The sequence below is a fragment of the Hypanus sabinus genome, chromosome 6, assembly GCF_030144855.1.
Source record: "Hypanus sabinus isolate sHypSab1 chromosome 6, sHypSab1.hap1, whole genome shotgun sequence".
In the NCBI taxonomy this organism is placed as follows: Eukaryota; Metazoa; Chordata; class Chondrichthyes; order Myliobatiformes; family Dasyatidae; genus Hypanus; species Hypanus sabinus.
In genome coordinates, this window is record NC_082711.1 from 131,828,841 (window position 1) to 131,842,065 (window position 13,225).

The following is a 13,225-nucleotide window of genomic DNA, read 5'->3' on the forward strand; positions in this document are numbered from 1 at the left end:
TTCCTACCTCTCAAATAATTCTAACTAGCTCACCCTGGATTCCATGGGACTTAACTTTCTGGACTCTCTTACCTAACAGGACCTTGTCAAAAGTCTTGCTAAAATCCAGATAGTTAACACCCATTCCCCGACCCCTTCAAAAAACTCTTAACTGGTTAGACAAGCACCATCTTTCCATGCACAAAGCCACACCCTATCCAGATATTTGTAGATCCTGCCCCTCAGAACTTCCCCACTATGTTGGGCTGACTGGCCTATCATTTTCTGGCCTCTCCTTGCTATCCCATAAAACAAAAAAAAAAACACCATTAATCACCTTCCACGCTTAAGTGGATAAAGATGAGGTATTTCCACAAGAGCCTCTGCAATGGCTTTTATAGCCTCCCACAAAGTCTAAGAATGCCCACTTTAACACTTAAAGTGATCAATTCACTTTAACACACGGTAAGACTGTGAATACCCTTTCCCCGATAATATGAATATCCTCAAGTATCCCCATTTCTCTTTTATCTCTTGAGAAACCATGACTCATTTTCCATAAACTCTAATGATAAATTGTTGTTAAAAATCCCAAACATTTTCTGTGTCTTGAGGCAGAGGCAGCTCTGCTGATCTGTAAGGGGAACTATTCTCTCCCTAGTCACCCTTCTTAAGATAGTTATAGAACTTCTTGGGATTTTCCTCAACCTTACCTGCCAGGTTCATCACATGCCTTCTCTTTATCCTCCTGATTTGTATATGATTTTTCTTCAGGGTAATCAAGGGATTCACTCCTTCCTGACTTTCTAACCTAAATGCATACTTTGTTCTTTTTCTTCCTTCGAGCTACAATATCTCTCATCAGCCAGGATTTCCTAAACTTACCTGGGTTTCTCTTCACTCTTATAAGAACATGTTGCTCCTGGACTCATAATATCACCAAACTACTGTCTCCTACTTGCCATTGTAGGGCTCTCAGGAGCTGTCAGGAACGGGGGCCGGATGGACCCAAACACAGGACGCAGACACTGAAGTACTAGGGGAGGACAGGTTGGGGATGCCATGGCATTTAAGGGTAGAGCTGGGGTTCAGGTAGATAGAGTGCCAGGCAGGCAGAGCAGAGCAGGCTTCCGGAGTTCGGGGCAGGCAGGCAGGTCCCACGGTTCGGGGCAAGCAGGCAGGTCCCACAGTTCGGGGCAAGCAGGCAGGTCCCACAGTTCGGGGCAAGCAGGCAGGTCCCACAGTTCGGGGCAAGCAGGCAGGTCCCACAGTTCGGGGCAAGCAGGCAGGTCCCACAGTTCGGGGCAAGCAGGCAGGCAGGTAGATTCCTTATTGTGGGTCACAGGGATCCCGGGCAGGGCTGCCTCCCAGGCAGGAACACAGAAGCCTGGGCCAGTCAGGGACACCTGGGCAGGTGCGGGGCACAATCCATGGGACACAAGGGGAGGAAAGGGTAGGAGTCCCTAGGGCGGGCCACATCGATCCCAGGCAGGGCTGCCTCCCAGGCGGGATCACAGAAGCCTGGGCCAGTCGCAGACACCTGGGCAGGTGTGGGGCAGTCCATGGGAATCGAAGCGAGGCAAGGGTAGGAGTCCCTAGGATGGGCCGCATGGATCCTGGGCAGGGCCTCCTCCCAGGCAGAAAACACAGAGGCCTGGGCCAGATGCAGACACCTGGGCAGGTGCAGGGCACAACCCTTAGGGAGCAATAGGTGGAAGGGGCAGAACCTCTGCCGGGCAGCAGCAGTCCGGCCAGATCTGCCCGACAAAAGCAACAGGTAGGAAGGGGCAGAACCCCCGCCGGGCAGCGGCAGTCCGGCCGGACCCACCCAACGAGGCAACGGGTAGGAAGCTGGGTCCAGGGTTAGCAGCAAAACTACAGTGATCCACCAGGTACATTGGTAAATTGGGAAAGGCATCCGACAGTGTGGCAGCGCAAGCAAGGAGAATAAGGCGGAACTGCAGGACCATTGCACAGGAGAAAAGCCGGGGAACAAGACCAACCGGATAGAGCATATACAGGACAGTCCAGCAACCAGGGCAGAGCAGGATTCCGAGCAGGGCAGCAACCAGGGTAGAACAGGATTCCAAGCAGGGCGGCAACCAGGGCAGAACAGGATACAGAACAAAACAACCATCCCCTGGTCCCAGTCCCAAGGCCCCTTATAAACACCTGCAGCTCAATGAGTCACAGGTGTGACTCCTTGAGCCAGGAGGGTCCTAACTAGTTCACAGGTGACGGGAGGGACAACTGCAGGACCCGGAGTCCGGAGCACTCGGACCGGACCGGACCCTGACAGTAGCACTAACTGTGGTGTTAACTGTTCAGGCTAACAAAATGGCTTCTCTGTAATGTTACTTAATGCTGTAATGGGTTTCTGTAGCTGGAATATTTGGGTTATAACCGCAGATAAGGGGGAACTAAGCAATGGAGAATTGTTATGCTATCTTGTATGTGTGAGTTTGCAGGCTTTTTCGAGAGGTGAATGAGGAGGACAGACGTGTGAGGAGCGGACAGCAGTTCTAGGGCAGCGGATACTGGAAGCTGGCGGTTAGGACAGTGGCAGAAAGCTTGGAAGGTCGTTGTGGATGGAACCGGAGGCGTCAATCACTCGGTCAATCACTCTCTGCTATATTCTGCTGAATCCCACAAAATTAGCCATGTCCCTAACGTGAACCTGCCATATCCTTTTCCATCTCTATCTGAAAGGTAATAGATTATGATCACTACAGCCAAAGTGACTCCTACTTCTGCTAATCACCCTGCCTCTTTTCTAAAAGGAAGTCCAGTATTCCACCCTTCCTCTGTGTTTTGACTCAGGAAACTTCCATGGATGCACTTCACAAATTCCACCTGACCACCTGACCACCTGACCAATATCCTGACCACCATCTTTCAAACATTCATTGACTTGCAGAGAAAATATGCAGGTGCCGGAAACCCACAACAAAAGCAGAATGCTGGAAGTGTTCAACAGAACCAGCAACCACAATGGGGAGAGAAACGGTCAACATTTCACATTGAGGACCATTCACCAGAACTGGAAAGCTGAGAAGACAACTGCAGTGAGGCATAGGTTACAGACACAGAAAGCCTACGGCACAATACAGGCCCTTCAGCCCACATGTCCTTACCTTAGAACTACCTAGGCTTACCCATAGCCTTCTATTTTACTAAGCTCCATATTACCTATACAGGAGTCTCTTAAAAGACCTTATTGTTTCCGCCTCCACCACTGCCGCTGGCAGCCCATTCCACGCACTCACCACTCTGCGCTTAAAAAACTTACCCCTGACATCTCCTCTGTACCTACTTTCAAGCACCTTAAAACTGTGCCCTGTCATGCTAGCCATTTCAGCCCTGGGAAAAAAAGTCTCTGACTATTTACACGATCAATGCCTCTCATTATCTTAAACACCTCTATCAGGTCACCTCTCATCCTCCGTCGCTCCAAGGAGAAAAGGTCGAGTTCACTCAACCATGCGCCCCAATCCAGGCAACATCCTTGTAAATCTCCTCTGCACCCTTTCTATGGTTTCCACATCCTTCCTGTAGTGAGGCAACCAGAACTGAGCACAGTACTGCAAGTGGGGTCTGACCAGGGTCCTATATAGCTGTAACATTACCAGTTGGCTCTTAAGCTCAATCCCACGGTTGATGAAGGCCTTCTTAACCACAGAATCAACCTGTGTAGCAGGTAGTCAAGTCAAGTCACGTTTATTGTCATTTTGACCATAACTGCTGGTACAGTACATAGTAAAAATGAGACAACGTTTTTCAGGACCATGGTGTTACATGACACAAAAAACTAGACTGAACTACGTAATAAAAAAACACAGAGAAAGCTACACTACAGACCTACACAGGACTGCATAAAGTGCTCAAAACAGTGCAGGCATTACAATAAATAATAAACAGGACAGTAGGGCAAGGTGTCAGTCCAGGCTTTGGGTATTGAGGAGTCTGATAATTTGGGGGAAGAAACTGTTACATAGTCTGTTCATGAGAGCCTGAATGCTTCGGAGCCTTTTCCCAGATGGCAGGAGGGAGAAGAGATTGTATGAGGGGTGTATGGGGTCTTAAATAATGCTGTTTCGTTTGTGGATGCAGCGTGTAGTGTAAATGTCCGTGATGGCAGGAAGAGAGACACTAATGATCTTCTCAGCTGACCTCACTATCTGCTATGGACTATGGACCCCAAGATCCCTCTGATCCTCCACACTGCCAAGAGTCTTACCCGACGAAGGGTCTCGACCCGAAACGTTGACTGCTCCTTTCAACAGATGCTGCCCGACCTGCTGAGTTCATCCAGCTTTTTTGTACATCTTGATTTGACCACAGCATCTGCAGTGCACTTTGTGTTTACCATTAATATTATATTCTGCCATCATATTTGACCTAACAAAATGAACCACTTCACACTTATTGGGGTTGAACTCCACCTGCCACTTCTTAGCCCAGTTTTGCATCCTATCAATGTCCCTCTGTAACCTCTGACAGCCCTCCACACTATCCACAACACTCCCAACTTTTGTGTAGCTGCAATACATTTAAGACAAATTGTATCCTTGTTTATTGATGAGGGAATTTTACTCCCACACAGTCGGTCGTGTGAGTCTGGAAGTGGTGAAGGCATATTCAGAGATTCCAGTTAGTTTCTGGTCACATACGGCAGGGTGTCCGATAAAATACCCTGCAGACATAAAGCAGACAGAGTAAACAGGATACACCATAGTAATGAATATAACAATGAGAGCAACAGCGAGGGTAAAATAACAGGACTGTGCAAAGAAACAGTGCAGCAAAGAAACGCTGAAGTTTGAGGAACGGAATAAACAAGAGAGGCGAAGAGTGCATGCAATAAGATAGTAGATTGAATTAGAACTGGAAGAAGAAAGAATTTGCAGGAGTGCGAGAAGCGTTGGGTGTTTGTGGCGTGATACGGAGGGGTTGAACAGACTTGTGCAGAGCTGTAACCACACCGGGAGATGCAATCTTCAGCTGAGAATTGTGCGGGACCGCCTCAGTGCAATAAAAGCACGAGGTCTGAGCAGGGTCAGTGTTTGACTAGTCGCTGAGAGGAATTCCTGCCGCTGGTACTACTAGAACTTACAGCAAAGCCGTCTCTCCTCCGAGACGGCGCTGATGGCGAACGTGGACGAGCACTCCGAGTCTGTCACCCAACAGGACATGAGCCGATTGAACGTGTCTGCGGCCAGGTCCTACTTTGCCATCGGTATCCTGTTGGTTATCAACTTGGTGAACCTTATGGATCGATACATCATTGCGGGTGAGTGAAAGCTGTTCGCTGCGTCCCGTATCGCGCTACCGGTCCTGGGAGGACAATTCTAATACTACCGCTACGGATCAATTCCGCTTCCCAAACAAGCAAACACGCGGCTGAAGAGAATAACAGAGCAGCGTACCCGCTCACATCTCAGAGGTGGCTCTAGAACTCGGGGGCAGTGTTTGAGGAGACTGGTTTTGGGACGGGAGAAGGAAGATCGAGGTTCGATTTCCTGCCTACTCTTTATTCTTCCTTTAGCAGGAAGGTTAAGAATAAGCGGATATAGTATTTGAGGCATTGGTGAAAGGACCGAAGAATAGATGATTAAAAAAGTGTTATTACCCACTGGTTTTTTGAAACTGGCGCAGTATCGGTGATTGGAAGCTCCTTTCTTTCGTTATTATTTGTGACTGTGGCAAATGCAACTTGCTGTGACAGTGCTGGTAAAAGTAACCACTGCACAGTTCTTAGCAAGTGGCCTGGAGACCTGTGAGGTTGTAAAATCATTCATTCTATGACCTGAAATCTCAAATTATTTATCGTTCCTTGGCGGTGGACTTCAAAGGCTCACTGTTTCTACAGGATGATTTTCAGTACAGGCAGGCAGACTTTATTGATCCCGAGGGAAATCGGGTTTCGTTACCGCCGCACCAACCAAGAATAGTGTAGAAATATAGCAATACAAAACCATAAATAATTAAATAATAATAAGTTAATCATGCCAAGTGGAAATAAGTCCAGGACCAGCCTATTGGCTCAGGGTGTCTGACACTCCGAGGGAGGAGTTGTAAAGTTTGATGGCCACAGGCAGGAATGACTTCCTATGACGCTCAGTGTTACATCTAGGTGGAATGAGTCTCTGGCTGTATGTACTCCTGTGCCTAACCAGTACATTATGGAGTGGATGGGAGTCATTGTCCAAGATGGCATGCAACTTGGACAGCATCCTCTTTTCAGACACCACCGTCAGAGAGTTCAGTTCCACCCCTACAACATCACAGGCCTTACGAATGAGGTTGTTGATTCTGTTGGTGTCTGCTACCCTCAGCCTGCTGCCCCACCACGCAACAACAAACATGATAGCACTGGCCACCACAGAGTCGTAGAACATCCTCAGCATTGTCCAGCAGATGTTAAAGGACCTCAGTCTCCTCAGGAAATAGAGACGGCTCTGACCCTTCTTGTAGACAGCCTCAGTGTTCTTTGACCAGTCCAGTTTATTGTCCATTCATATCCCCAGGTATTTGTAATCCTCCACCATGTCCACACTGACCCCTTGGATGGAAACAGGGGTCACCAGTGCCTTAGCCCTCCTCAGGTCCACCACCAGCTCCTCAGTCTTTTTCACATTAAGCTGCAGATGATTCTGCTCGCACCATGTGATAAAGTTTCCCACCATCGCCCTGTACTCAGCCTCATCTCCCTTGCTGATGCATCCAACTATGGCAGAGTCATCAGAAAACTTCTGAAGATGGCAAGACTCTGTGCAGTAGTTGAAGTCCGAGGTGTAGATGGTGAAGAGGAAGGGAGACAGGACAGTTCCCTGTGGAGCCCCAGTGCTGCTGACCACTCTGTGACACACAGTGTTGCAAGCACACTTACTGAGGTCTGCCAGTCAGGTGATCAATAATCCATGACACCAGGGAAGCATCCACCTGCATTACTGTCAGCTTCTCACCCAGCAGAGCAGGACGGATGGTATTGAATGCAATGGAGAAGTCAAAAATCATGACCCTCACAGTGCTCGCCGGCTTGTCCAGGTGGACGTAGACACAGTTCAGCAGGTAGACGATGGCATCCTCAACACCTAGTCGGGGCTGATAGGTGAAATGGAGGGGGTCTAAGAGAACAAGTCTCTCCAGGGCCTTCATGATGTGGGAGGTCAATGCCACCGGTCTGTAGTCATTGGAGCCACTGGGGCACGGCGTCTTCAGTACAGGGACGAGGCAGGACCGTCTTCCACATCACAGGAACCCTCTGGAGACTCAGGCTCAGGTTGAAGACATGGTGAAGTACTCCACGTAGCTGGGGGCACAGGCTTTGAGCACCCTGGGGCTGACACCATCCGGGCCTGCAGCCTTGCTTGGGTGGAGACGTTTCAGCTGTCTTCTCACCTGTTCAGCTGTGAAGCCCACCATGTTGGTTTCAGGTATGGGAGGGGTGTAGTCACGAGAGCAGGGTGGGGGGCTGTGAGGATGGGTAGGAGGGGAGAGTGGAGTATGTGTTGGTTGGGGGCCAACATCAGATGAACCATGTGGGGGATGGGCCGAGGCCACAGTGTCAACTCTGTTGTAGAACAGGTTAAGTTCGTTGACCCTGTCCACACTGCCTTCAGCTCCTCTGTTGCTAGTAACGTCATGAAAGGGCACCTATACCATCTTCAACAGATGTTACCTGATGCAGACTCGAAGGGAAGATATTAAATAGTAAAAGAACAGCACTCGCGGATGATGTCATAGATATCTTTGAACTATGAATGGAATTGAAATGTTTCTTCATATTTCTCAAGCTGTAAGGTACTATTAGTGCCCAGCAATGTCAGCCCCGGAGTTCTTCCTTCTGTAAGTTGAGTAGTGGCTCTCCCATCTCCAGAGAGCTCATGTTCAAGCCCTATGTCAAAGTACTGACCAGAAAATCTGCTTTGACTCTCCCGTGCAACAGCGAAGAATGTCGGAGACCTATCTCAATGATCAAAGATATGATATGAGTAAACCTGCATCATTTGGGGGAAGTAAGTGATAAAAGATACCTTATTAGATTGTGCATGTGTGCTACCATAGCTAAACGACTACACTTATTTTCCATTGTGGCATTAATATGTGGTGCATTTTTTGTTTGTTCTCCGGATTTTATCATCACACCAAGAATGATTTTTACTCCTCAACTTAGGTAGCATTTTGATGTAAGCAAGTGGAGTTTTAAGTCATTTCCCAGGGCAATTAAGAGTTGATTAGACTTCATGGGAAATTGTACTCATGTCTGGCCAGATTATATCAGAATAATAGATTAATTTCTTAAACGACAAATGTAAATTATTGGAGTTTTTTGATTAGAGAACAGCACAATCACTTTGACTGATTGTAATTCTACTATCCAGATAAAAAAATAATCTGATTTCAGGTTCTCTTGCCGTCATCGAGGAATCTGAACCCTATCAATTGTTGGTGTGGATGTGTGGTTCCTCCTTCTTGCTCTCAGCATTCTCTAGGTCCCTCAGGGAAAAGGCTGCACAGAGGTGTGTTCCAGCTTTTCTGGAAGAGCAGCAGTCAGGCCGATGACTAGGGTTAGTATTGGGATTGATCCATTTCATGAGGAGGTTCTATATGACAATAGATAGACAAAGAGCTGCTGCTGAAGAGTAGAGCACTTTCATTGAGACTAAAGCAGGTCAGAACCTTTTGGCTCAGACCATCTTTGCTGTTCAAAGGTTACACTGCTTCAGGGTATTATACAAGCTTTAGGTTTTTGTGCTCGTGAAATCAAATGGGCATTCAATGCCATCTGACATTAGAACCCATGACCACAGTCCCTCTGTGCTGGGATGTTAACCACATAGAGATGATGCCAATAATTTCAACCTTTAATCTTCTGTTCCAAATTGAAAATGACCCCTCTCTCCACCTAAATGTTTGGGCTGCTCTACCTTAAGCTATCAGATTTGCTGCAACACTCTTGCCTACAACTGCGCTTGGCAACTGTCTGCTCAGAGGGGCAGCTGAAGGAAAGTTTCCTTGAAAGATAGTAGCGTGTTCAATCACAAACACAAGAAAATCTGCAAGTGCTGAAGGTCTAAGGTAACACACACAGAATGCTGGAGGAACTCAGCAGGTCAGGCAGCGTCTATGGAAAAGAGTAACAGTTGACGTCTTGGGGCAAGACCCTTCTTCAAGACTTCAGTGTGTTCAATATTGCTTTGCACTACAGTAATTGGAAAAATTCATGATCTCCATTTCCATTGACGATCCACCCTTACTGCTCATTACCTTCGGGTGGGAAGTCAGCAAAAGATCAACTCTCCCTTCTCTACTAATACTTTTAATTAATAAATAACCCTCAAATCAATTTAATATTCTAAGGATTTTCTCGTGAATTTCTCCAGGCAGAGGTTAACATCTACCTTAAAGGTTGCTCAAGTGAGCAAGTGGCATGATGTTCAGAGTTGTTTTAAAGGCAAGAGCTTATCAGCTATAGAAAGGAGATTGAAAATCTGGCTGATTGGTGCCATAACAACAATCTCTCACTGTTAGCAAGACTAAACGATGATAATTGACTTCAGGAGGAGGAAACCAGAGGTTCATGAACCAGTCCTCTTTGGAGATTAGAAGTGGAGAGGGTCAGCAACTTTAAATACCTCAGTGTTATCAGTTCAGAAGATCGGTCCATTACGAAGAGAGCATGGCAGCACCTCTGTTTCCTCAGAAGGTTGTGAAGATATGGCATGACATCTAAAACAAAGACAAATTTTTATAGATGTATGGTGAAGAGTATATTGACTGGTTGCATCACAGTCTGGTTTGGGAATGTCACTTACACAGAAAAGCTTACAAAAAGTAGTTGATACAGCCCAGTTCATTATGGTTAAAGCCTCCCCCATCATTCATCTATGCAGAACGCTGTCACGGGAAAGCAGCATCCATCATTGAGGACCCCCACCACCCAGGCCATGCTCTCTTCTTGCTGCTGCCACTAGGAAGAAGGTACAGGAGCTTCAAGACCCACATCACTTGGTTCAGGAACGGACATTACCCCTCAACCAATGGGCTCTTGAACCAGAGAGGATTACTGAAAAATTCGATAGGTTGTTTTAGTTTGTGCCTAGCTTGAGTATAGAAATATCAACCCAAGTCCTTCCAAAGTGGCATTATGAATAGTTTAGGAAGAGGCTAACAATGGAGAACTGGAGCAGGTTTTTTTTTAGAATTGCTAAATTAGCCAAAGAAGTGTTTCCTCTAATTCCTCCAGTCCCTTTGCAGTCAAAGATAGCAGATCCAGACCACCCAATTATAACAAATATATCTGGTATGAATTGGTGGTACTATTCTTTAAAATGTCCCTGACTCTGAGCAGCAATGTTTGATCTGTGAGTCACAGCTCAGAATTAGCTTTTAAACATATTTTTAGGTTTCCAGAGATGATTTTGGTGGGACAGAAATGGGAGCTAGGAGTCAAGTTGTGCCTCACTGCGCTGAGTTGCGATTTTACCATCACCTTATCAACATAATCTTTTTATTGTCACACATTTGCTGATGTCCAAAATAAAATACAGAAATATAGCAGAGGAAGGGGACTTAAAATGAAGCATGGCTGAGAATCTCTCAACAAACAATTACTTCAGCATCATAAGCAAAGTTACCTGTGAAAGAAATCAATTGGTAAATTGAAGGACCAATGTCACCTTTTGAAGCATTTGTTTCAAATAATAGAAATGGCTGGAAATACATAGCAGATCCGGCAGCAACTGTAGAGAGATAAATCGTAAACAATTCAAGTTGATAAAGTTAAGATCTCAAAATGTTAACAGTATTTCTCTCTCAATTGAAGCAGCCTACATTGCTTTGTATTTCCTGCGTTCTGTATTTAGATTTCATATTTATAGCATCTGGAATCATTTGCTCATGTTTTGGTAATCACATCAAACATTAAACACCTGACATTACTTTCAATTTAATTTGAGGAAAAGCTGCAAAAAAATCAAAATCTGTGTTTAGTTGAAGGTCATTTTACAAAGAGAGTTACAGAAAGAGCAATTAAGGGCAAAAATAGACACAGGAAGCAGCACAGTGTGAAATGTGTGGAATCACCATAAGGGGAAATGGGAAGTAGGAGATAAGCATGTCACACACTCCTCTTTGCCCCCTGACCTTTCATAATGCACCTGACAAAATAACGAGTGAATGTCTGCGGACAGAAGTCGTCAAGTCAAGTCAAGTCACTTTTTATTGTCATTTTGACCATAGCTGCTGGTACAGTGCACAGTAAAAATGAGACCCATAGAACCATAGAACACTACAGCACAGTACAGGCCCTTCAGCCCTCAATGTTGTGTCAACCCATATAATCCTTAAAAAAGTACTAAACCCAAACTACCCCATAACCCTCCATTTTTCTTTCATCCATGTGCCTGTCCAAGAGGCTCTTAAATACCCCTAATGTTTTAGCCCTAATGATCTAAAACTGTGCAACTGTAGAGAGATAAATCATTAACAATTCAAGTTGATAAAGTTAAGATCTCAAAATGTTAACAGAGGAAATTTACCCTCTGTGTAAAAAACTTACCCCTGATGTCTCCCCTAAACTTCCCTCCCTTAATTTTGTACCTATGCCCTCTGGTGTTTGCTATTGGTGCCCTGGGAAACAGGTACTGACTATCCACCCTATCTATATCTCTCATAATCTTGTAGACCTCTATCAAGTCCCCTCTCATTCTTCTATGCTCCAAAGCGAAAAGTCCCAGCTCTGCTAATCTTGCTTCATATGACTTGTTCTCCAATCCAGGCAACATCCTAGTAAATCTCCTCTGCACAATGTTTTTCAGGACCATGGTGCTACATGAAACAGTACAAAAACTACACTGAACTACGTAAAAACAACACAGAAAAAAGCTACACTACAGACCTACCCAGGACTGCATAAAGTGCACAAAACAGTACAAGCATTACAATAAATAATAATCAAGACAATAGGCACAGTAGAGGGCAGTAAGTTGGTGTCAGTCCAGGCTCTGGGTATTGAGGAGTCTGCTGGCTTGGGGCAAGAAACTGTTACATAGTCTGGTCGTGAGAGACTGAATGCTTCGGAGCCTTTTCCCAGATGGCAGGAGGGAGAAGACTTTGTATGAGGAGTGCACGGGGTCTTTCATAATGCTGTTTGCTTTGCAGATGCAGCGTGTAGTGTAAATGTCTGTAACGGTGGGAAGAGAGACCCCGATGATCTTCTCAGCTGACCTCACTATTCGCTGCAGGGTCTTGCAATCTGAGATGGTGCAATTTCCAAACCAGGCAGTGATGCAGCTACTCAGGATGCTCTCAGTACAACCCTGTAGAATGTGATGAGGATGGGGTGGGAGATCAACTTTCCTCAGCCTTCGCAAAAAGTAGAGACGCTGCTGGGCTTTCTTTGCTATGAAGCTAGTGTTGAGGGACCAGGTGAGATTCTCTGCCAGGTGAACACCAAGAAATTTGGTGCCAAGTACCAGATATTAGAGGGATCCAGGTCCAAACCATAGTACAAGTGGCATGTTAGCGATGAAAGGACAATCAGTCTGATTTTGTCAGTCACAAACCCTTGTCCTCCCACAAGTTGCATGCTCATATCTACATCTGTGTGTTAGGTACATTTGGCAGAGAAAGAAATAGGTGAATGGTTTTGTTTATCATTGTCACAGTTTTTGCATAGACATTGATATAGCTATATAACCGATTGTGATCAGCCAGCCATAGAAAGGATGTCATTAAGTTGAAAAAGATATAGAAAAAATTCATAAGTATGTTACCAGGACTGGAGGGCCTCAGTTATAAGGAAAGACTGGATAAGCTGGGACTATTTTCCCTGGTGTGCTGAAAGCTGAGTGGTGACCTCATGAAAGTTTAAGGTTTATAGGGGTTTAAAGATTTAATTTTAAAGTGAATGGCTACGGTCTCTTTACCTAGGTTAAAGGTGAAAGGGGAAAGATTTAAAGAGGGGCCTGAAGGTTGTAATTTTGTGAAATGAGCTATTGGAGGAAGAAGTTGAGGTGGGTACAAGTATGGCTTTAAAAAGAAATTTGCACAAGTACACAGATAAGAAAGGCTTAGAGGGAAATGAGCTAAATAGGAGTAGCTCAGGTCAACAGCTTGATCAGGTTCAAGTTCAAATTATTGTCATTCAACCATTCCTGCATACACGGCTAAACGAAACAATGTTCCTCTGTGGCCAAGGTACAAACACAGTGCATACCATGTAGTCACACACAGTGCATGT

General features: G+C 45.7%; 1 protein-coding gene across 4 annotated transcripts in view; it reads left to right on the forward strand.

Moving 5' to 3' along the window:
- The window catches only part of LOC132395842 (protein spinster homolog 1-like), a 209,040-nt gene that overhangs the window by 25,300 nt on the left and 170,515 nt on the right, over nucleotides 1-13,225 (forward strand). Inside the window, exon 3 of one of the 4 annotated variants that reach the window (XM_059972954.1) lies at nucleotides 8,387-8,549. The exons of 2 other annotated variants lie outside the window; for them this stretch is intronic. Coding sequence is in view for 1 of the 2 variants with exons in the window: in XM_059972951.1 (XP_059828934.1) it covers nucleotides 5,125-5,269 (145 nt within the window). In the remaining variant the exon portion in view is untranslated. Of the gene's footprint in view, nucleotides 1-4,235; nucleotides 5,270-8,386; nucleotides 8,550-13,225 lie in introns of those variants that run through there. One more of the 4 variants, XM_059972951.1, reaches the window with a different exon arrangement.